Source organism: Medicago truncatula, chromosome 4, assembly GCF_003473485.1.
Source record: "Medicago truncatula cultivar Jemalong A17 chromosome 4, MtrunA17r5.0-ANR, whole genome shotgun sequence".
Taxonomy (NCBI): Eukaryota; Viridiplantae; Streptophyta; class Magnoliopsida; order Fabales; family Fabaceae; genus Medicago; species Medicago truncatula.
This window is the reverse complement of record NC_053045.1, coordinates 63,990,059-64,015,484: the sequence shown is the minus strand read 5'-3', so window position 1 is coordinate 64,015,484 and position 25,426 is coordinate 63,990,059. Positions and strand designations below refer to the sequence as shown.

The 25,426-nt window shown below is 33.1% G+C and overlaps 3 protein-coding genes across 7 annotated transcripts; 1 reads left to right on the top strand and 2 right to left on the bottom strand.

Annotated features, from left to right (window-relative positions):
• Positions 1–7,552: 7,552 nt before the first annotated feature.
• Positions 7,553–18,974, bottom strand: LOC120580317 (uncharacterized). Of its 5 annotated transcripts, none has more exons than XM_039834005.1 (3): positions 17,934–18,974; positions 13,546–14,346; positions 7,553–8,749 (listed from the first exon to the last, which is right to left on the bottom strand). In XM_039834005.1, the coding sequence occupies exons 2-3, from the start codon at positions 14,294–14,296 to the stop codon at positions 7,692–7,694; spliced, it is 1,809 nt and encodes a 602-aa protein (XP_039689939.1). In that variant the 5' UTR covers positions 14,297–14,346; positions 17,934–18,974; the 3' UTR covers positions 7,553–7,691. The 5 variants fall into 5 exon arrangements, with proteins under 5 accessions (XP_039689939.1, XP_039689938.1, XP_039689940.1 ...); XM_039834004.1 differs by lacking the exon at positions 17,934–18,974 and adding an exon at positions 15,893–16,166 and having other exon boundaries at positions 13,546–14,343; XM_039834006.1 differs by lacking the exon at positions 17,934–18,974 and adding an exon at positions 15,893–16,166 and having other exon boundaries at positions 13,546–14,327.
• A 1,108-nt stretch (positions 18,975–20,082) lies between these two features.
• LOC120579999 (WEB family protein At1g12150) lies at positions 20,083–20,872 on the top strand. Its single transcript, XM_039832840.1, has 2 exons — positions 20,083–20,814; positions 20,867–20,872. The coding sequence occupies exons 1-2, from the start codon at positions 20,083–20,085 to the stop codon at positions 20,870–20,872; spliced, it is 738 nt and encodes a 245-aa protein (XP_039688774.1).
• LOC11427127 (SEC14-like protein 5) lies at positions 20,751–22,964 on the bottom strand. Its single transcript, XM_003610501.3, has 8 exons — positions 22,584–22,964; positions 22,416–22,499; positions 22,289–22,342; positions 22,106–22,183; positions 21,917–21,970; positions 21,753–21,812; positions 21,572–21,667; positions 20,751–20,953 (listed from the first exon to the last, which is right to left on the bottom strand). The coding sequence occupies exons 1-8, from the start codon at positions 22,650–22,652 to the stop codon at positions 20,882–20,884; spliced, it is 567 nt and encodes a 188-aa protein (XP_003610549.3). The 5' UTR covers positions 22,653–22,964; the 3' UTR covers positions 20,751–20,881.
• Positions 22,965–25,426: the final 2,462 nt, after the last annotated feature.

The following is a 25,426-nucleotide window of genomic DNA, read 5'->3' as shown; positions in this document are numbered from 1 at the left end:
TATAGGTTTAGAACACATTAATTCATAAGTTCTATTTGCTTAGGTTTTGTATCCAGGGGATTAATCCATTCATGGTTTTTATGACATTCAACCGATTTTTTATCCCAAAATCATTTTGCTTGGGAAATGGTTTTTGTACTTAGATTTGGAGTTAGACCTATTTCAATCAAACAACCACCGATGTACATGTACTGACTGCGTCGGATTTCGGACTACATATGTTTCAAATTCTAACTTCTTTTGAGCTTTGTGCCTGTTTTTACACAAATCTGATGTGGGACTTGTTGTGGTATAAAAGAAAATCAAGTTTCAAGTCTAAGCTTATGTGTTGTGCTATGATGGATAACAATTCAACTTCATTGCACCATCATGAAAGCTTTACTTGCTTTGGATAATAAAGTATGATTGAATAAGCATAAACTACAATGCACCTTCATGATTGGTAAATAGTCTATTGGGTCAGCTGTTACGGGTAGTCATTGTTTAGTATGCTAAAGTGGCTGCGTTAGTCTTGGTTTGTTTCAAATTCTAAATACTAGAAAATAATTACAAAATATTTGAGCTTGCATTCATGACATCATTGTCATTTAGAGAATGACAATGTAAATTAGTTGCATTGTCATTTAGCCCTTGAAAATATAGCATCTTTTGGTTTTAGTTCATGTAATTTTGCTTTTGATTATTGATGTTTTGTTTTAATTTTGTTGTTATTTCACCTGATCACGAAATGAAAATGACTTCTTTTTTCCAAAATCAAAGTCTTTAGGGTTGTAGTCAATGATCTCTGGCTCAGGGAACCCATCAGCCTGAAATTACCAAATAAACAAAAGAAATAGTGCTTCTTTAGGGTTGTGACAAGTGTATGTTTAAAAGAAAACAATTGCTTCATTTTTCTTTCAACGACAATTGTTGTTGAATAGTACTTCTTATGATCTAGTGGAAGAAAATGAACATAACAGTACTTCTTATGATCCTTTTACTTAAGTGGTATGGTATATAACTTTCTTATTCTTCATGTCACAAATATAACTTATGTGTTGTTAATCAAATATCATGTCACTTGTAAGTGTTTTTTTATAAAGTGTATCATGAATGTTTTGTCTAAACAACCTTATTTGATAGATCAATTTAATGTATTCTACTGTCAGCATATGTTTCAGAGCTTCTATAAGAGTATCTTTTTTGTTAAGTATCTCTTGGTCCTCTTATACATTTGTTTCTGCTGGTTTTAGTTAACGTACATTCTAAAGTCATTTCAAAGCTTATGTTTTGTAAAGATGCCACGTGTCCTAGAAAAGGGGTCATAATCGCAACTTTTTGTAAAGATAAGGGGTCAAAAAACATATTTTCCTTAGGTTAGGGGTCAAAAGAGCATATTTCCCTAAACATAGGGGGTCACTTTTGCCATTTTTTTTAATAGGGGGCCAAAATCGCAACATTTGAAAACTTAAGGGGCGAAAAATGAAGTTTAGCCTAAAAAATATTACTGAAACCATAAGTATGGTTTAATGGTTTTGATAGTATTCTATGTGAAACCAAACTAATTGTCTAATGGTTTTAACATATAATCATCAATACATAACAATAAAGAATGTGAAATGTATAATTTCCAATAGATCATATCAAAATATTCCCGATAAAATCTATTACAAACTTATAACATAAAAACAATCAATCAATGACCACTTTTTTTTAAAAGTTTCATCATCTTTCTTTTGTTTCTTCCGATTTATAAGGAATTTCTGCCTCTCTAGTTTTTTCATAATCACTTTTAAGTCGCTTCTTTTGGATTTGATCTTTCTTTGAACTTTGATGTAGTGGACTTCACCCCAGCAGATGGTTCATCGACAGCAGCTACTTTTGAAGACTTGGATGGCGTCACGGAAGATGGGTCTGGACGAATACCTTTAGAAAGAATCAACTCCTCTGCCTTTTACCCAGCTTCAAGAACACCGTTGAGAAAAATTTCAGATGCCTCCGAATCTGCACAAAAACGTGTAGAAAGCTGAACGGTAACAACACAAATTTGTTGATATCTTTGTGCTTGAGTGGTGTCTTCAGTGCCAACATTGATGATAGATTTCAGCTTATCAACAGACGGACGCACATCTCTAGTCCAACGCTTCAAAACATATTGTTCAGGTATTGTCTTCAAAAAATGATAATGTACATAACCACCTAAGAACTCCAAGATCTTCAAAAAATGATATTGCACATAACCACCTAAGCCCCTGTTCTCAAACATACGACATGAACAACTAAAACTTGTGCTTCTAATGTCAACTGTGACAACCCTTTCATTAAGTCGATCATGATCTTCAAAACTTGGGAAAAGGTTTTCTTGAAGTTCTGCATCCAAAACATCGACATTAAAAGACTAAAGACTTCCATGATTCTTTATTTCTATGGGAGTAACATTGAGAACTATCATGAATCAGTGATGAAGTTTCAACACTCAGTTGTCCACTCTCAGATGAAGTTGATATCAAATCCATTGAAAACAGCAACAAACAATGTTAAGAACAAAGAATCATTAGATATGATAAACTGAAGCTAAATTGTTCTTTTACATATCATAACAGAAATTGATCCTCATCCAATTGCTAGATGAAGTTTGAGAATTGCACGTTGTAATGTTTGTAAAAGTTGAGTTCTGATTTTCTTTTGTACATATACTTATAATATATGGTAATTTGTTAAGGTTGTTATAATTGCGACTTATCTAGCAAAAATGTACGATTCAATGATTATATTTAGATAGCAATTTCAAGTTTACTCGCTTGTAAACTCGAAATCTAATGAAATTAGAACAACAAGTGAGTTTAACTCACAAATGAGAACAAAGTTGTGAAACTGAAAACATAACAACATGATGATTACAACATATTTTACTAATGAATAATAAGAAGCATTGGTGAATACCAATTTACAATATCACCCTTTTGATGAATACCAATTCCATCAAATGTTGCTGTCCATGATATTGACAAAATAATAACACCAGAAGCAAACACACCACTTGCAGATACATAAGAAAGAAAACTCAAATTATCTAACCAAATTGTTGGCAAGATAATCACTGCAACCAATATCACAAAGAATTTCTTTGCACCAATTGATAATCCAAATACTTGAAACTCTTCAATTGGGAATAAATTACTCAAATTATCACCTTCTAGAATCAAGAATCCAATTGAAACCAAGTATAGCTCTGTGTACATTGATATTGATACTATTAATCTTCCTATTTTTCCAAATGCAAGTTCACCTATGTCAGGATATGTTTTAATGTTTGAATTTTTTTTCCATGCATCTTTTCGTTAGTATGCCTGTGTAAAATGATGCTGCTGCAATAGAAAATAAAAGTGCTAAACTTAACCATCCTCCTGAGGCTAATGCATATGGAACTGAAAGTATTCCAACACTTGTGAAAATCAATGTCACATGAAAGTACCCGAAATTTCACTAAAAGCAAGAGCATAACAGCACAGAAATTGGAGTTTTAAAAAATAACATTTCAATGTTCATTGTTTGGGGCGATAATTTCTCAAAAAGCAAGAGCATAACAAAATTTCAATTACTCTTTAAAATTGCACAATGTTAATCAATTTATCCTAAAAAAAAACACCCCCTCCATCAAATTTTTCTGTTAGTCAAGATGGCGTTTTGCAAATACCCTTTGAAATTCTGCACTTATGTGCAAAATGTCTCCTGAACTTGAAAATTTATATTTTTTTCCATATCCTTAAAAGTGACTGCATTATTACCAAATTCGCTTAGGTAATCAACAATATAAATTCAACTATCCAGGGACAGAATTAAGACTCTGTTTAGATAATCTAAAACGAGCGGAATGGAATGGAGTGGCATGGAATGAAACGGAATAGATATTCCATTCCACTGTTTGGACATTTTATGATGGAATGGAATAAACTTCCCATTCGATTGTTTGGAAAATGAATGGAAGGAAGAGAGTTATAACTTATTTATTTCATTTTTACCCTTATTTAATTTAAAAGTCATGTACAAAGTATATTTACTTATCAAAACAATGTTAACTAAAATAAAAAATATCAGAAGAATAACAAGAAAGCAAATGCAAATGATTTGATAAAATAAGAATACACTACTAGATACAGGAAAGCAACTCAATATTTCATTTTTTCCATTGTCTGAGGCCGGCCATTAAGGATCTTTTTTTAATTGTTTTAATGATTCCAAAGCTCAATCCTACATCCACTAAATTTTGCTAAATAAATCAAACAGTGAGCATGTTTCTTCCTTCAAATATTATACGTTTCTGGATTTTATTGAATTGTTATCAGGGATGTTTCTAAATTGGAGTTTTAATACCTTTAAGTTGAGTACATTCAAACGAAATTGCAGTTTAGTGTTTTAAAACACTGTACTACTTGAAGAATACTAGAAAAAAGATGAAGAAACAACATGACCCAAATTAAGAACAACAAATAGGAACGATAGAAGAAATGAAATGGTTTATGAAATAAAAAAAGAGACAAAATTGTAATTGCATTATTATTGTTGTTTCATTCCTTTGCATACACTCCAAATTGGAAGGAATGAAAAATTAGAAGAGTGGATGATATTGGATGGAATGAATTCCATTATATTCCATTCACTTATTACTAAACCAAACAATGGAATGATGTTACTCCATCCGTCCCTAATTATAGGACCTTTTAAAAAAATAACGAGAATTAAGATAGTGGATATTTGTATTAAATATGTTTGTAATTACTATTGTTTTTACAATTTTATCATTTAAGAGATAATTGGTTTATGTTGATTGCTGATTGAAGAAAATAATGAGATAATTTTTGTTGTTAAATATGAGTAATTTATGGTATTTATGCATTTTTTTTTTTTTTGGTAAGAGGTATTTATGCATTACGTACATACGATTAATTTGGTTTAAATAAATTAGGATAATTTTTGTTGTTACACAATTATATCAATTTATTGGATATATCAATTTCATTAAAATCTAGTAATTAACTTTTTTTTTAAACATCAAAATTTTATTAAGCCATGCAAAGTGAAAGAAACAGAAAATATCACAAAATCTAATAATTAACTTCTTTTTGCGTTACTGTTTTCTTCAACCTGTGCCACAACCCAATGTTCTTAATAATTCTCCACCGCTTGTTTGTTCATTTGTTTTTGTAATAATAGAGATCCTCAAAATGGGATTGCAATGAAAATTCATTCTCCAACAAAATCAATTATAATTTCTCTTTGAAGCTTAACCATGTCTTCTTCCAAATCTGACCAATTTGATGCAGCAACACCGACGGCAAACCCACCCACCATCAATATGTAGAAGATAAAGGAATTAGGATTGAGATTAAGTATTTGCAAAGTTGCAATAAGATTGAGAACTGACATAGAAGACACTATTTTGAAAGAAATATGATTCGAGATGTAAGAAAAACGTTGCATAGAGATAAGAAGAAATACAGTGTGACTTTTACTCTTTTTGTGTTTTTGCAAATCGATATAAAACAAAGGAACACAATTTCTAATACAATTGACTAAAATTCACATCTTCTCACCAAATCTCAATCTTTATGATGATTTGATCTAACAACTCACATGATGTCAATAATAAATAAAAGGTGACAACTAGGGTACTTATGAAAGAATGGTGGGTAATTTACCCCAACCAATACACATTAGCCACATAAGCACATTTTTAAGTGGTATCCATGAACTATCTTGACCCACCAACAAATTGCTCATTTTCATTGGTTGGTGGGTAAATTACCCACCATTCTTCAAAGATAATCTAAAAAAAACCTAAATAAAAAGGAAGCACGTTAAGATGCAAGTAGGAGATTATCACTATATGTTATACTCCTTGATTTATTATTTAATGATAATCTTCTATTAACATCATAATGTGCTTCATTTTTATTTATTATTGACATCATATGAATTGTTAGATCAAATAATTATAACGGTTGAGATTTGTTGTAAGACCAAACACTTACACCTGGTGTCAACGAATATATATAATGCTATTAATTTACACGCATCTAATAACATTAAGCAGTAAGTTAAATCCGTTTTTGACCAAAAAAATCAATTCTATTTTAAAGGAAGCCAATCGTTGAGTATATGACTAAATAATAATATCTTACGCTGTTGAATGTTATGAAGCAACTATTTTCCTCATATACAAGAAGTCATTAAGTTTGTACCAAAAAGAAACTACTAAGTCATTAGCATCCCATAAAAAAAAACACTGTTAGAAAGAAATTTTCCTTGAACCATTAATTAAAACGGTAGCATATAAAAGATAGAAGCCATTCCACTAAAAAACAGATAGAAGCGCAAAAACATCAAGTTTTTGTGTAAATTGTACACAAAACAGTAAATGATGTATTTTTGACGCCTTCTACCGTACGCGAGTGTGACATATATCGCACCATGCACAAGTTCATTTTATCCGTGGATGTTGACGTTCCATGATTGCTTACAATGCATTGTACACACTCGAATCATTTCCTCCAATCGTGGATCTCAACCTCCCAGCAACTCTCTGTGTGCTACGACATCAATCTCCGTTCTACAAATCTGAAGCTTTTTGAAAAAGATGGTTTTTTGGACATTGGTAGAACCGGTGAAAGTAATTCAAAACAACAAGTTCGTAATCTTATGTATTACATCATTCACAACACTTCCACTCTCATTTCTCTTCATCACTCTCATCACCACACACACCCTCTCTTCCCATATCTACCACCTTGAAGCCCTCACTTGTTTCACCTCCACTCTCATGGAAGCATGTCATGTATGTGTGTATGTTCACCAATCAAGTTTACTTGTGAAACAATATGGCACGTTCTTTGCTTTTTCACATTATAGAATCTGACACCCTCTAAACACCCATTATTTAGGGAAAAAATAATTCGGATTATATGTATAAGCACAAATTTTGAACCTGTCTGTAACATGGATAACCAGTTTAAGAGCCGTATTAATTTTCCTAACTATAATCCTTCTACCTGTTAATAACACGTTTAACCAGTTTAAAGACCATATTAATCTCCCTAACTCTAATCCTTATGTTTTAGGTCATTGTTAGTTGTTCCCAGTCGAAAATTTGGTTTTCGGGCTACTTAACCAGATTGCTCTAAAACTTTCCCTGAAAATCAAGACTCTCGTAGAAGGGACTTCTTACCGGACGGCACCCAATCTAAAATTCCATCGTTTAAACAATTTTTTTCCAAATTTTTAGAAGAAAAAAAAATGCATTAGTTTTACTTGACTTTTAGAATTTTGGTAGTATTTTTCTATATATATATTTTTTTTATGTGACATGTTTTATCATATTTTTTACTTTGTATTTTGGTTGTTTTTTTAAGGTAAAATTCGCAACTACTGAAATGAAATGAGATTTTGATTGTTGCTTATATATAAGCATATTTTAGATTATATAAACCAAACACATCCAAATTATGTTCGAATTATATAATCCGAAACCTCGTGGACATTTTTGTAAAAAAAAAAAATAGAACACGTGAGAAGGTAATAGGGTAAAAAAAAAAAAAGTCAGATTATAAACGATACCAGTATTTTAAGTCTACTTCAACTATTGGCAAACAAAAAGAAAATGTGAGAAACAAGATCAAACACAGATCAAAAGCTACATGGTGTACAATAAGCATTTAGTCAGCTAGAGAATAATCTATCTCGTAGTGAAGATGTCTAAAAGACCAGTCCAACCAGTAGGGTCTCATAATATGAAGACCTTCACGTGGCCCAATGTACTTTGGCAGCTTGTTATCATCCCCTACATACACTCTGCATTTTGTAGAGGAACGATCAAGGACATACACAGAGTTGCTTTCATAACCCCATCTGTTCGGGTTGCTCAAGGCATAGTAGTTTCCACCAGGAGCATATAATAATGCAATGTCTCCCAAAGTTTTCAACTTGACATACTTCATGGTTGAAAAGTCAATCTTATACACATTAAATACTACACCGGGCTTGGTATGAACCACAAAAAGTTGTTCATCACAACTAACCAACCTTAGGTGTGACAAGGAAGTTACGCTAGGAATACTCTTCATTTCTAAAAACTTTATATTTGCAGAATTTAAGTTGAGTATCCCTATGTTGGCCTTGTCGTTGACAACATATATAGTGTTGTGCAAAACAACAAAGTCAACAATCATCCATGGATATCCCATTGTTGAATAAGTAACCCAACCAAAATTTCGAGATTGATAGACATGCAAACTGTTAGAACTTTTACATAAAGCCACTAAGACAAAATCCTTGGAGCCTTTGTCAAAAGCAAGCAAGACACGGTAAGCGAAATAAGAAAAATTTACTTTAAAGGTTGAGGTATTGATTACCTTCTTTCTTCTCGTAAATGGATTCATTAGCAGAAATGAGTTATTGTTCCCTGTCATGATCAAATATCCACTAGAAGATCCAGAATATGCAAAGTGCCAGAAATAATTGATCATCTTTGAGCGATAAACTTTTTGGTTAGGTATGCTGATAAAGGAAAAAGATTTCTTGAAAAAGGAAGACTTTTGAACAAGTAATGGTTCTTGTAATGCCAAGAAATTTCTCCAATACATTTTATGAAATGCCCTCCAATTCTTACACACACAAGCAAATTGAAAGAGATCATCAAAGTCTAGAGATTTGGAAATGATATCAAGAACATCCCAAGAAAGCTCATAGTTAGCTGCTACCATTCTTCTTTTCCCTTTGCATCACAACAATGAGAACGTTAGATGACTATCAAATATATGATATGCTTTTATTATTTATTTCTGAAACATATCTTGTTCATCTGAAAATTTCATGTAAAATGAAGGGGAGATAAAGAAACATTTATTGCCCCTTTACCCAAAATAAAAATCAAGACATACAATACAATTTTGAGTGATCTTCCTTCTTTTTAATATAAGCGGTTTATTTTTTCATTCATGTGATCATGTCAATGTACAGTAAACTATGCAATACCATTTTCATCCTCACATGGAAATTAACATTATAACCCGAAAGCATAAATTATTAACAATAGATGTGACATTTTATTTTAAACAAAAAAAAAAAAAAGAGAGACATGTTTTGATTGACCCCAAATCCCATCAAAAAGGAAAAAGGGGAAAAAAAAAATAGGAAAAAATTTCATCCTCACATGAAAATTAACATTCTAACCCGAAAGCATAAAATATCAACATTTTGTCAACAAAAAAAAAATACAATAGATACGACATTTTATTTCAACCAAAAAAAAAAAAAACATGGCTTTTATTGAAGCCCAAACCCATCAACATGGACAGAGAAAAAGACTTAAAAAATAGGAAAAGGCAAAAGAAGTGAGGAAAAAACAATATACCAAGAAAAGACACTAGAATGGTAATTTTAGACTATTTATCGTACATAACAGATACTATAATACTAATTAAACTGAAATTTAATAGGAAAACGCTATGTAGAAAAACAATAGAATATCATAAATTACTGAAATTGATGAAGGTTTTAGTTGCATGAACAACAACCAAGCTTTATTCCATTAGGTGAGGTCAGCTACATGGATCAAAGTACGATTGATCTATCATAAATTTTATTTGGATCCAACTCATTAATCTATAAATCTTTTCCTCTACCTCTTCTGAGTTGTATGAACATGAAGACATCCACTAGGATTGCACTCCTTAAAAATCTAATGAAATAAATTTTCGAACCCCATTTTCCTTTCCATCATAAACAATTATGAAAATGTTTTAACAATATAATTCGCATACAGCAGTGAAATAGTCTTTTGAATTACTACAATTACAATCAACAACCAATTTCATGATTACAGAGGTAAACATAGTGACGAAACCATAGTTTGCATGCTTGTTGTCAATAGTCCAATTCAAACATAGGCGGACTTAGGTATAAAGGAAGAGATTGAATAACACCCTTACTAATGTTTCACATTATTTAAACAAGAGAGTGAATAACACCACCATCACCAACAACAACAACAAAGTCTTAACTCATTAAATGAGATCGGCTACATGGATCAAAAAATGTCATAATGTTATATCACAGTTCTATGCAACTCATTAATCTCTAGATCTTCCTTACAAGTTTCACTTATAGTTTTTTTAAATCTTCCTTTGCCTCTAGAGATTTGGCTTAGCTTTCACCCGTTCTATTTTTCTCACTACAGAGTTCACAGACCTTCTCTCTACAAGCTAAAATAATCTAAGTATAGTTTCTAGCATCTTTTCTATAATAGGTGCTACCAAACTCTATGATGTTGTCATTTCTTATAATGTTACCATTTCTTAGTGCAGAGTTCACAGGCCTTCTCTCTACATGCCTTCTCTCTAGATGCTCAAATAATCTAAGTATAGTTTCTAGCATCTTTTCTATAGAGACTGAATAACACCTTAGTTACAAAATTTCATGCAATTAAATGTTTGGCACACCTCAACCTTCTAAATGATGACATGGACAAACATCAAAACTACAAACTATGAAGGAAAACACTATCGGTGAATGTTAGACCCACAACCTTCAAGATAATGGCATGGACAAACATCAAAGTTATAAATTATGAAGAAGAAAAACGAGAGAGGGAGAGAGATTAGTTTTCTAACAACTTTGGCATTGATCAAGAGGGTTCTCATAAGTGAACATTAGTTTCCCAGGGACTAAAAATGCATGAACCCCAAACCTCTATTTTAATACTCCAAAGATATAAACCTTCAGTTTGTTTCATGATATATTTCTATCACTAATTTAATTCTTCAACGATGCAAAGTGTAACAACTTAATCATACTAAACGTCGTTAAATTAGTCCCTAAATTTCTCTCAATACAATAGAATTGGAACCAATTTTAAAAAACTTATAACTAGATAAGTACATATTAATGGCGGGTCGATGAGGACTACCAAGAAGGTAGAATAAGAAGAAAAACAACGACAATATGTAGTATTATTTTCATTTTGGTTGGATCTTACGATCTTATGTTTTGCTATCTTGTTACCCCCTTTCAATCCTACAAATTATCAGATAGGATCCTCTGATCTTGGTCTTGCTACCTCTTTTCAATCTTAAACAAGATCCCAATTTTGACAACCTTGTTATTAGTCTTCCCTGGATATTTGATTTAGAAGAAAAACTAAACTCCAAAATAAATGTGCAAGACCATTTTATTAAGTTTTGAAAAAGTGAGTTAAGCATAAGCTCCTCTTTTGATTTTTATTCTTGATTATGGTGCGGTTTCTAAATCTTGCCTATGTTATCCTTGCTATTCCTTGCTATGCATAGCCAGTACCAAGCCTAAGTAAAATGAGGGTTGTGTTAGACCTTGACAAAAAACATAAAACTTTGTCCAATCTCTATGACAAGGATCAAATACGGAATAGTGTGAATGCTAGGTCGTTGCCCGAAAGCAACGTGATGTATAGTTAGATACGGAGTCAAATGAGCAAGGGCCGCTGCATCGTCGCCCGGATGTAGTGAAAAATAAGCAAGGGTTCCTATATCTTCGTGAACGTGTATGAATAAAGAATTTAGGTCGTGAACGTGTGTGAATGAAGAATTTAGGTCGTGAGAGTATGATTCATTGTGAAACATGGAATATTGACACTCTTACACGAAAATCTATGAAAACAATAGACAACTATGACTAGGAGGATGATTAATTTTTGAAAGAATTACATAGTTTAGGACTTTAAACTTTGGTAAACTGGTATAGTTAGACCGAGAAATGGGGTTAACATTATTGTGGATAAGGAATGGAAGAAGAGTATTATGGATGTCAAAAGAATAGGAGATCAGATCATAGTCCTAAAATTTGTAGTGAATCAATACACCTTAATTTTGTTAGTGTTTTGTGATTAGAAGAACAGACTATGCATCAGAGAGGTCGAAACTATAACTACTATCGTCGGATTCAAGAATACGAGGTAAAAGAAGAGTTGACAAGGATGAGTAATGGCAAGGCAGTTGGACGTGACAAAATACCAATTAAAGGGTGGAAGTTTTTTGAAGGTAGTGGTATTGGGTGGCTCACCAAACTTTTTAACGAAATTATGACAGAGCAAATGTTAGACAAGTGGAAAAGAAGCACTTTAATTCCAAAATTGCACAAATTATAAGGAAATTAAACTTATGAGTCATACCATGAAATTATGAGAAAGGCTGATAGAATAGAGACTAAGAAAAGTGACTCAAGCCCATTTGGCTTTATGCTAGGAAGGACAACCATATAAGCGACCTACTTACCTCAACACATGATAGAGTGCTATTGGATGGATAAAAAAGACTTGCAGTTGATTATCATTGATTTTGATAAGGCGTATGGTAGAGTGCCTAGACAGATTTTGTGGAAAGCTCTAGAGAAGAAAGGGATTAGGATTGCTTATATTAGAGCTATCAATGATATGTATAGGGAGCTTCGACTAGTTTGAGGACGCAAGATGGAGCCACAGACAATTTTCCCATAACAATAGGATTGCACCAAGGGTTGGTGTCAACCCTGAACCCTTATCTTTTTACTTTAGTTTTGGATGTGTTTATGGAACACATCCAAGACCTAACTCCGAGTTCTATGCTTTTTTGCGGATAATGTAGTCCTGTTTGGAGATTCGAGAGAGGAATTGAATGGGAGATTGGAGACTTAAGACAAGCCTTAGAGGTGTATGGCTTCCGCCTAAGTAGAAACAATAAAGAGTATATAAAATGTAATTTTAGCAAAAAGCTAAGAAGTTCTACCTTAGAGGTGAAAGTTGAAGATCATGTCATACCACAAGTAACACGGTTTAAATATTTTATGCCCATAGTACAAAACAACAGACAAATACAAGCACATGTAAATGACAATATTAGAAAGATAGTTGGTGTAGCTCTAGAAAAGATTGATCTGACTATCCCTCATCCAATTTAAAGATCTTCGATTTACATGCTCAAATCACCCAAACCTATTTTCCATCTATTAGAGAGATAGTAGGGGTAGCACCTATAGTAGAAAAGATCATGGAAAATAGGTTTAGGTGGTTTAGACATGTAAAGAGAAAAATCTTTAAATTTTGTGGTAAGGAGAATAGATTGGATGGAAGATAATCAGATCACTAGAGGCAGAAGAAGACATAGAAAAAGATATAAAAGAAACTGTTAAGAAAGAATTAAAGATCAATGAGTTGGATCAAAGTATGGTGTATGATAGAACATTATAGCGGAATTTAATCAACGTGGCTGATACCGCTTGTGGGACAATGCTTGGTTGTTGTTGTATGGTGTCTCGTCTGATTCATGTTTATTTGGCTATTAAACCTACCCTAGAACCTAAGCATGAGACAAGGATTTAAAATTATTGATTTGTTTCTTATTTTGGTGCTGCATGTTTTTGGGAATGATCATATATCAAGGTGCTTAGTTTGGAGCCACATCAGAGATGGCATAAACATGCCGGATAGAAGGAAACATATATAGCAAAACCTACAGAAATTATTAACATATGTACCAGAATAAATAATCATAAACTACTAACCAGTTTCATGGCAATGAAGCTCAAATGGAAGTGTGATTCGATGTTCCTCTGGCAGGAAGGCATTGAATCCCAAAATTAAATTTCTATGCTCTTTAAATAACTCTTTCACTATTGCCACAACACCTCTCGTATCAATTCCTTGAGCCTTGTGATCCGTGATCAATTGTAAAAACTCAAAATATTTTTCCAACTTATCATGAAACACGGCTTTGACTTCATTGAGAAATGCATCTTTTATCACTAATTGATGACCTTGTTTATGATCATGCAACAATGGAAATGTGATTTGGATTCTTTCTGGCAAGAAGTAGTTTAATCCCGAAAGTAAATCGACATGCCCTTTAAATAGCTCCATCCCTGTTTTGATGACATCTAATATATCAATTGTTAGATTCATGTGATCGTGTATGACTTGTAGAAACTCATAATATTTTTCCATCTTATCTTGAAACACAACTTTTACTTGTTTGAGAAAAGTTGTTGCATCTTGTCGATTCACTTTTTCATCTGATGGAGGAAGTATGATTTCATAATTCTTTGGCATGATGTTGTTGATTCCCAAAATTAAATGTTTATGGCCTTTAAATAACTCGTGCACTCTTGCTTTGACACCTCCTGGGTCAATTCGTCCATCCCTGTAATCACTCATGACTTCTGCAAATTCAGAATACTTTTCTTGACATGTAGATTTTACTGCATTGTCATACGCACATGCATCATCAAACAAAGCATCGCTTGTGGAGCTATTCATCTTGAATGAGTTGTGATAGCAATGTTGAATCCTAAATTCAGAAGCATCTTCTTTTATACATATAAGGAAATGAGCAATAAAACAACAATGTTAGCCCTATTTCAAAGTAAATTAATTTATTATGATATATCATATATGGAGAGGGATATAATAAATATAAGACCAAGTTTGTAGATTTAACGTTTGTTTAATTTTCTCTTCATGTGAACCGTTTTAGGCTTCCTTCCTCTAAACATGTTCTAAAAAAATATGTGTAACATTGCCGTCAAATAAAAAGCAAATCACCCATTATTTCTACTTTCTAGCAAAAATTGATTTTCCAGATTTTTCTTTTATATGTAAAGTAGTATATCGCATGACTCTTTTCAAATTATGAATTCCATTGCCTAAGAATTCTTCGTTTATCCAAAGAGAAGTTATAAATTCCATTGCCTAAGAATTCTACATTTATAGAAGAACACAACTAATGTCAAATTCAAAGGTATGGTAAAATTATCTGTTAACAAATCAATCAGTACCAATTACTTCTTCAAAGAATCTACGGAAGCATTATCACATTCTAAAAAGCACAGACTAATGGATCAGAGAAAATATATGGATTTTGGGGTAAGATCGACAACAACATTAATTTAGCATTGTGAAGTCGGTGAAATAGTTGCTAAGGTGCTATGTAGAAATAATTGTGGATTGTTTTTTTTTCTTTCAATAATTAAATGATTAATTGTATTTATGAAACATAAAATATTGACGAAGTCGATAAAAAAAGAAATTGTGGATATAGGGAGGATCCGATCGCATGATAATTAATAGGACTAAAATTGAGTCCATTAGACCATTCACAATGGGAGGGGTAACCTTGACGCAACTGGTAAAGTTGTTGTCATGTGATCGGAAGGTCACGGAGTTCAAGTTTTGGAAACAGTCTCTTGTGTGTAAACAGGGTAATGCTGCGTACAATACACTGAATGGTGGAACCCCATCCCGGACCTTGCGTATGCGAGAGCTTTAGTGCACCAGGATGCCCTTTGCCCTTTAGACAATTAAGGGTGGAAACGGACTAGGTCGGACCGGACTTTATAAGGCTTAAGTCTGACCTCCTTCAAAAATTATAGGTCTGAATCTAGTTTATTACTCGTCGATCTTTTAAAGGCTGATGAAGCCTGAAAATCTATTTAAAAACATATTTTACATTAAAGTCAAACAACACCTAAAAGTCTACTACTACTACTAAATAACCCAAAACTTATAAAGGACTAAAGCACACAAATATATTTGCTACTAGATATAACAACAAAATCTTACGAAAGTCAAATCACACTGATATATCTGCTAATAAAAAACCAAATCATACGAAGGAAATGGAGCTGATGCTAATGATAATCCTTAACAGCCGCTGATCATAAAAACAAGTTCAAAACTGTTTTTTTTAGAAAGCTTAGTTTAACAATGGAATCAGTTGAAATTGAATTAGGGCAAAGTAACCAACTAAAGCAACGATCCGTTTCCAATAAACAGATAATTACTAGTAATAAAAGGGGATTCAATTTAATTTACACATTGTAAAGCGAAAGGAAACTAATGAATGAAAATTCATACCTGATTGGAGAAAGATAAAAACAAAGTGGTAAATTGGAAAGGAGAAGTGTTTAAAGGTTTCAGTTGAAATCCGGCGATGAGATAAAAGAAAATCAGCGGCAGCGGCAGCGGCAGCGGAACTAGGTCAACGAGAATCAGTGTCTGCTTTCTTATACTGTATTGCAATCGCAATAAACCAACTGATAGTAAATAGTAACAAAATAATGTGTTGCTTTATGGGATACTGTATTCTCCGTCTACCCGCTTTTTCTACTGCCCGCGTGTGATTATTTGTTTAATTTTGATTAAATTTTAAAATATTAATATAAATTATTGATATATTAATTTATAAATAAAATATTGTATATAACAAAATTATTTATGAACTCAACATATTTTTAGGCTCTGTTTGGTAAAAATAGCTGATAGTTTTTAACTGAAAAGTTAACTGAAGTGTTTGATAAAATTAGCGGTTCAACTAGCTTATAAACGTAAAATGACATAAAAAGGTATTTTTAATTCATTATAAAATTTGTATCAATTGATATTTAAAATTTCATAGTTTAAATATATTAATCTAATATGTCTTTCATAAATAGTTTAAATTCATAAATTGGCTAATGTTTTATTTAAAATTAATTTTATTTCAGTTTTTAGACTTTATAAAAAAATTAAACAAAACCTTTAAAAAAAATTAATTGTTACCCACTAAAACAAAATTAAACGCATTGACCCAAAATCAAACAAAATTTTGTTTTTAGACTTAAAAACAAAATTAAACATAATGTAATATGATTTATTTAGGCAAACGTAACATTTATTTTTTTAAGAAAAAATGTAGTTTTTATTTTTGTAAACATGAGCATATATTTTATAAAAATAAATAAAAGCGTGAGCATATATATTTAGTTAAAGTGAAATATAGGATTAAAACTGCTATGTTTTTCTTCAACGTACTTATTTATTACAAAGGGTAGATATGAATTTTTGTTAAATTGATAAGGGTAAAAATGAGACAAAAAATGAGAAGCTATAAGCTCAAACGCTACTTGGAATAGCTTCTGAAAAATAGTTTATAAGCTCGTGAAATAAGTTATAAGCTCATGGTCAAAAAGTGTTACCAAACAGAGCTTTTTTTGTGAAACGAGCTTATAAGCTATAAGCTAAGAGCTAAAAGCTCTTTTTTTGGGTTTACCGAACAGACCCTTAGTTTGCCTACATATAAAATAAAGATCTTTTATTGTTTATTCTAATAGTAATTAGTAATATCATAAAAGTTTATTTCATCCATTGGTCTTTTAAATAATTTCAAGTTTTTATTTTTGTATCATAATTAATAAAACTTCCGTTTTGGCCACTCAAGTTTTCTTTTGTTTGCCAAATAAATTCTTGTTGTTACTAATATTTTTTTAAAGAATTTAAAGTCCAATCTTTAACATTATTTTTTGTTCAAGTTTGTTACTAATCTTTTTTTTAGAGGATTTAAAGTCTCATCTTTAATATTATTTTTTGCTCATGTTTGTTACTAATATTTTTTTAGAGGATTTAAAGTCCAATCTTTAACATTATTTTTTGCTCATGTTTGTTACTAATTTTTTTTTAGAGGATTTAAAGTCTAATCTTTAACATTATTTTTTGCTCATGTTTGTTACTAATTTTTTTTTAGAGGATTTAAAGTCTAATCTTTAACATTATTTTTTGCTCATGTTTGTTACTAAACTAGTTACGCTACATTCTTTTAAATAATCAAACCATTACGCTAATTAATTTAACCACTTACGCTACATTCTTTTAAATAATTAAACCACTTACGCTACTTCTTTAAAATAATTAAACACTTACTCTAATTAATTTAACCACTTACGCTGCATTCTTTTAAATAATTAAACCACTTACGCTAATTAATTTAACCACTTACGCTACATTCTTTAAAATAATTAAACACTTACGCTAATTAATTTAACCACTTACCCTACATTCTTTTAAATAATTAAACCACTTACGCTACAAATATAAATCACTTTAAAGCATTTAAAGAATTTTAAAGTATTTAAACACTTACATTATGGTGGTTCACCCAAAGAGGGATCTCCACGTGCCTCGCGTAGTTGGACAACAATACCGTGGTCTCAAGACCTCCAGGAAAGGGAGGCCCTACAACAGGGCACGACGGTATCAACGGACCACGACGACGTCGCCGAGACTCGGGCTTAGGCTGAGCCTCAGACACAATATCATCTGCCACAAGATAATCTGCCTCAACATCCTCATCATGTCCCACCTCCTCACCCTCTGCCTCCTCATGTGGCTGATAAAACATACCATCCTCCTCCATCCGATCATATCCCTGAAATCCCTCCGCAGCATACCCCGCATACTCTTGCGCCTGTGTTAGATCAACCACCTAGGAGGAGTAATCCATTTGTGTCTGCGAGCTATCTTCAACTACCCTCGGGTTCCTGCGCTTTCTAGTCTTTGGGACATAGGTGTTTTGGTCCACCCACTCCCTCCGAGCGCTAACAGTACTCTAGAATAAGCCTCATGAATCTAGATCGGTAAAACGTTATTCAAGTTAGTCATAAAACTTCTTGAATAATGGCTCTGCCCCCAACTATTATTTGATCATTAATCATTCAAGTGCATTATATTGAAAGTATCTCCTTAATTTCGATGGCACAATCCCTAAATTTTTTAAAACCCCTCTTCTTCCCTTGTATCGTCCACAATCCTTCCTTATTTTCGTAGATTGGTTAGCTATAATTACTGTATATCTTATGCATCAAAAGAAGCAAAAGCAATAGCAATTAACAACTACTCCATTCGTCCCAAAATATAAGCAAAAATTGGTCAACAAAAGTTAATATATTTGGTTAAAATTTTGTAGCAAATACGTTTAAATAGTGGGAATGATTCTAAAGAGTCATGTAAATCTAGAGCATGTTAACATCCACCTGACACAAGTGAAAAAGCAAGACGAAATGCCCCTTCAGAAATTCACGAAGCTATGTATTGAATCTGAATCAAAGGTAACTAATTCCTTTATTGATAATAAATGCAATCTATCATATGAGTTCAATAGTAGGCATGGCAATGGGGCGGGGTGGGGACGGGTTTTACCTTCCCCGTCCCCATACCGGATTCTCATATACTTATCTGTTACCCTACCCATATCCAATGGGGATGAGAAATTGAATCTCATCCCCGTCCCCGACGGGTTCGGGTATCCCCGCTCCATCCCCGTCCCCGCATTGAATAATTTTTTTAATAAAAATATAAGTTTTTTTGCATCCCCAAGAGCAACGTTGTAATACATTATCCAACAATAAGCTCTCACTTTCACATCTGTCAGACAAAATTATAGTTGATCCTTTAAATATCAATGGTAGTTTTTATTAACGTGACAATTATCAAACAAAATAACATAACATATCAACATAAAGTAGTTTTTTTACATTTGGGACGGGTTTGGATATGGGTTCGGGGTGGGTACCTATATACCCGTTACCCGTCCCATACCTGTGTTTCGAGATCGGGGAAAACCCATACTCATATCCAAACCCAGTCAAAACAGGGAAAATCCGTCAAATTGGATTTGGTTCGGACGGGTAACCACGGGTATGGGTTTTGTTGCCATGCCTATTCAATAGGATACATAAAATCTTATCTGTATAAAAAAAAAATTGCCTCTAGGATACATAATATTATTATGTTGTAGGTCATAATAATAAGTTATGGGTTGTTAACCGGTGTCTCCGGAAGGAATCCAAAAAAAGAAAATTTGAATGAAGAATAACACTTTTTTTATTTTTGAGAAATTGATTACACAATTTCCGATACAAAAACTACTATATTTGTTTCCTTAACCAGTACCCCATGGACATTGGTTAACATTTCGCATATTAATAACAAGGTTAAGGTAGAGATGGTGCTTATCGAGGGTGACAAGTAGAGCTGTCAAAAATGGGTCGGGCTCATGGGCCGGGCCGGCCCTAAAAAACTAACCAAAAAATGCACTCGGGCTTTTTCGGCCCAAGCCCATTTGGGCCATAAAAAAGTTGGGCCGGGCGGGCTGGCCCACCGAGCTTTGGGCCGGCCCATTGACCCATATTTCATTTTATTTATGTTAAAAAACAACATATTTTTTTAAAAAAATATCAACTAATTTAAAATTTATTAACAAAAAAATATTTAAAAAAATAAACTTAATAAATATGGATGAATTTAGCTTAAAGAATGAATATGATGATCCAGAACTAATCCAAAGCCTAGACGCCAAACTTGCCGAAACAAGTGCAGAGATTGAGGTTCTTCAAGAGCAGATGAAAAAGATCCATGCTTCCAAGATGGATTCTGTGAAACTTCTAACTTCAGAACTCAAAGAAGCCACAAAGACACTACAGGATGTTGCTGCAGAAGAAATCTCCCTTAAAAAGCTAGTATTTTCTCTTAGGACAGAATTGAAACAAGTGAAGAAAGAGCAAGATGAACTTAAGGATAAGAAACAAGCAGCAGAAGTTCTTGCTTTTAACCTCACTGGTGAATTGCAAAAGAGCGCAGAAGAGGCGGGGCCTCAGCCAGGTACCGTGGATGCCAATGTTTTCTACATGAAAAGTTGTAAAATCCAGAAGCTACAATCGGAGACAGAAGATGCAAAAAGAGAAGCTGAAGAGATGAGCAGAAAGGCTCAGGAACTGAAGCAAGAAGCTGAAGCATCCCGAGCAGCGGCTGAAGAAGCAGAGAAAAAGCTAGAACTTGTTTTGGAAGAGGCTAAAGCAGCAAAAGCAGCAGAACAAAAAGCCATTAAAGAGATGAAGATTATCTCCGACGTGCAAAGTAGACTCTCGATTTCAAAATTCAGCGGAAAGATCAGGATGTCAAAGGAAGAGTTTGAGTCACTGAATGGAAAAGTGAAGGAATACCAAGAATTGGCAGAAAAGAAAGAGGCAGTTATCATGGCTGAGTTGCAAGGAATGTACACAAGGAAAAATGAATTAGACATAAAGGTGGAAGCTAACCTGAAATCTGTTGAGGAAACAAAGGCTGCAATGGAGACGGCTTTGTGGTATGCAGAGATGGAAAATTCTGCAAAAGTGGCAATTGAACGTGAATTAAGGAGATGTCGTCAACCTGATAGTACATCTTCACCGATATCAAATTGTTCAGATAATTCTTCGATGTTGAGCATCTAGAACTGAAAGCAGAGATTCAAAAGCTAAATGGGAAAGAAAACAGAATGATTGGTTCTTGCGTTGGCTTTCTGCCTTTCCGTTGGAAGAAAAGAAGACTCCTTGCACTGAAAGATCACTTATTATAAGCAGTAATTCTTCCATACAATTTGGAAACCATGTTAATGTTTCCACCTTTCTTAAATGAAAAAAAACAAAAACCTTAAAAAAAATTGTGCAAATACGATTTCTCATTGTTAACATGCTGGTTTTCTCTTCTCAATGTTCCTAGAACCCTTAGTAGATAAGTTTTTGTCTATTTGTATATTCTAATTCCAGGCAGCAACATAAGATGTAGCTATTTTTACCCCAAATTTTGGGGTAAAAATTTGTTTTATGTTTGACTTGTATCAGATACACAACTGTTTATTGGTTCGGGCCTGCTAATGATCTTTTCAACATGCTCTCAAAGTTGTTCACTATACCAACTCTATTGGTCCTGTTGGATCAAGTAACAGTGGAAACTAAAAGGTACCTTAATGTGATTCAAGGCCGAGAGCTTCAGGCCAGTCATATCTAAAACCTTTACACAATTGGTAATAGGCCGCCCATGCTTCTTTGATGCAGAAGGCTACAACCATATCATGGGTCAGAAGAAGAGAACAAAAAGGTCAAATAATAGGTTAAATATGAAGACTCTAAATACTAATACTAACCAATATGACACGATCGCGATATTCATTCATTTGAATGTGAGACTGCACATAATAATGGACCTGCAATCATACAAATAGGAAATAAAGCACAGAAGATTGAGTAAATAGATAGTGCTCCAACAAAAAGCAACATCCCTTTTTGTTTTTGAAATGATTAAACTTACTGATGCTTTGTCAAATGTGCTAAGCCCAACACCAATTGCAAAGACAGGAAGACCCTGAAAAGGAAAGAAAAATGAAGGATATAAACCAATTAACTACTAAGTCATAACATTTCAATTGATGTCAAAAAGCAAACGCTTCGAGTAAGGCACGGCAAAGATGTGATAAAGATTATGATTAAGAATGAGCACCTCTCTTGTATAGCCGGACAATCCAATGAGTTGTGAATCACGGATTGTTCTATATAAATGGGCAGGAATAATTGGTTTCTGAAAAAGAAATGAGCATAGAAACATGTAAAATAAAAATAAAAAAATAGAGGTGATCGATAAAGAAATAATGTAAAGGATGAAGATATAGAATAAGAAACTTACAGATAATATATTGTCAATCTGATTTTGTACTCTCCAGTTTAAACAATCAACCAACTGAAAACATGATCGATCGAGATTTGAGAATATAAATACATTGAGCAAAAAAGAGAGTTAGAGTTGCACATACCATTTGATAAGCCTTAGAAGGATCACAATCCCTTGCTTTTAGAAAGCGAGTCAAGTTTTCAGTGACATATCCTTGATGAACATTCTGATCAATCATTGAGTTGAGAAATTATTATTATTACTAATTAAGAATCCAATATATTTATTTGATCAAAACTAACTAACTAACCTGAAAAGTTGTCTGCAATGGGTGGTCAACTTTGATGATTAATTCCTGCAACTGATTCATGGCATCCATTTTATTGCTTTGAGTTGAGTTCAAAAGTGTTATTTAGTAAAAAAATAAATGAAATAGAGAGAAACAAACAAAAAGAGATTGATAGTTTGTTATGAACAAACAACTTAAGAAAGAAAGAGAAGAGATAAATTTGTTGAGAAGTCAGTCAGTCAACATGTCATGTTAAGTCAAAGAAAGAGAAGATTCAATAAAGGTGCGCTGGTCAGTCTACCATACATACATCTCTTCCATTTCCTTGCGCATACACTTCTCATTCAAGACTTTGTCTCTCTCTCTCTATGTCGTGTTCGACATCAATACTACATCGACATTTGTTTGTAATTATATTAAATTATTTTATTTTTACTTAATTTTATCGGTGTCGTCTTGTATTTGTGTCGGTGCTTTGTAGCTAAGTCTTTTCCACATAATCTATTTATTCTTACAAAAAATATTCAATGTACGTTTTTTCTTATTAAATACTACAAATTGGAAATGCCGAAAATTCAAAGGTTCAATTGAGTTCAGAATCGGACTGCCCACCCCTTTTGAAACGGTACCAAAAATAAGTTACTTCATTTCTTAATAATTAATTCTACAATTTAATTATTATTTCTCTCTCACTCTCTCTTTCGTGGTAATTATGGTTGACTGGTAAATCACGCCGGCTATTTCCTGCATCTTATTCTCTGGTTGTTCTAAAACGTTCCATAAAACTCTATCCTTGTTTTCTTCTTCTTCTTCTTCCTATTAGAGCATTGTGACTTCTACTAGGTTTGGTGCATTCACATGCATGTACACATTCTATCATTTTTCAATCTTGTTGTGAATTCGTTGAGAAAACTATACCAATAAAAACTTGATGTGTGGAGCAAATTAATATCAAGTAATCAAATCAGGCGGGTAGCAATTAATCCAAACAAAAAACAGCAAGAGATAAAAGAGAGAGAGAGAAAACACAAGATATTTGTTTACCCAGTTCGGTCTAATGATGACCTAGTATGGGGAGAGAGCAGCTCTCCGATCCACTATAATGAATGAGTTTCTTTACAAAGAGATAATGAGTTTCAAGAATCAGTCTTCAAACCTAATTCTACCCAAGTCTCAGCCTCTTCCCGTGACCAAGAGACTCAATCCTAATAGTGTTTTGTTCAAGGTGAATCAAAACAATCCCAACCCTAGAGTTGTTGCCAAGAGAGATTCTCTATAAACCCTAATTTGTTTGTTGGTCTAAACCTTGTTTTTCTACACACTAGTGTGCAAAGTGTTTTGTTTTTGTCACCCAAATATTTTATGTTATATATTTTGTTTTTGTAATATACATACTGGGTTATTTTAGTTTGAACACTGAAGTGTATATTAATATCATATATTACACATTATTGTATTTTCTGCACCATAGTTATAATTTTGTGAACGATAGTTCTGTTTGGTGGATAATGTAAAAGGCACTGGACATATATAAAAGCAGTAGCATTTATAGCTTAACATGGAGATGGTGCTTATGTTATTTTCTTGATTGTAGTTTATGGATTTGTGTGAGTTTGAATGATTGCTATTTTGTTCTTACTGGCCCCTGGCCTTGCATTGATGTATGGGAATTGGATTTGTTTTCAGTAGTAGATGCACTAGCACATTTAGGAGTACTGAAGGAGGAGAGCTTTGGAAATTACCGGTCCGTTGCAGCAGAAAGTATTAAAGATGATAAACGGATTAGTGAAACGAAGTTCTGCTACTGTATGTAAGTGCTACTACTGCACTAGCACATTTGGTGTATTGCTTGCAACATGTAAGTGCAACTGCTGCAAATTATGCAGTCTGTGCAAGCTGTGTTCCGGCCAGATTAGATTAATACTGATCTGTGAAGGCTGATTCACAGTGCATCGACAATTTTTTTCATGACTGTTTCTACGCCTTTCATTGCATTGACGCAGTTTCTATGTCTGCTTTGTGTGCATAGTTGTTACCATATAGGTTCTTCTACACCTTGGAAAGCATCTTGGTGACGATTCACTCCATTGAGGTAATTCTCGGATGTGCTTATCATATGGGATCAAATCATTCTCTGAATTTGAGAACAACTAAATAGTTTATTTTTCTTTGATTTTGACAATTGTGAAATTGTATGATGTCAAATTTGATTGCTTTATGGTGTTGTTTGACTGCAGTGAAAGTGAGAATGAGAGAGATTCCATCGTATGCAGATAGTGCATCTACCATTTTGTCTAATTTAGTATCAGTTACACGTCATTCCCTTTTAAAATGATTTTGCTGGTGGACACGTCCTTCATATCCTTCACATATGATCATTTTTTGGTGTCGTTCTTTTCAATTCAAAGGATATGAAGGAATTCTTCCTCACCGATGATACTGGATATTTATGGAAATGCACTAACACCTTCGTTTGTTGCCCGAACATGCTTTTCAAGATTGGTGGAAGCTGGAAGCAATACTGTCAGAGTTGTCGTGTGCGTGAAGGGGCTGGCGTGAGGATTGGTGCACCAAAACGTGTTCTTATTTATAAGCATGACAATTTGTTCAATATTGTATTTAGATTCCATGCAATATTTAAGGTTACAAAAATAGAGAGCTGTAATATGTATGTACATCCAATATTTGAACAAACTCATAAATTATTTAAGGGAGTTAATTGAACAAGATCACATATAATGCTACATAAACTTAAATAAAAAAAATCACGTAAATTAGAAAGATGTAACCTTCAATTTAATCTTGAAATTATAATTATATCATGTATGGCCCTTGAGGTATATATAAATGTGTGTATAATCAAT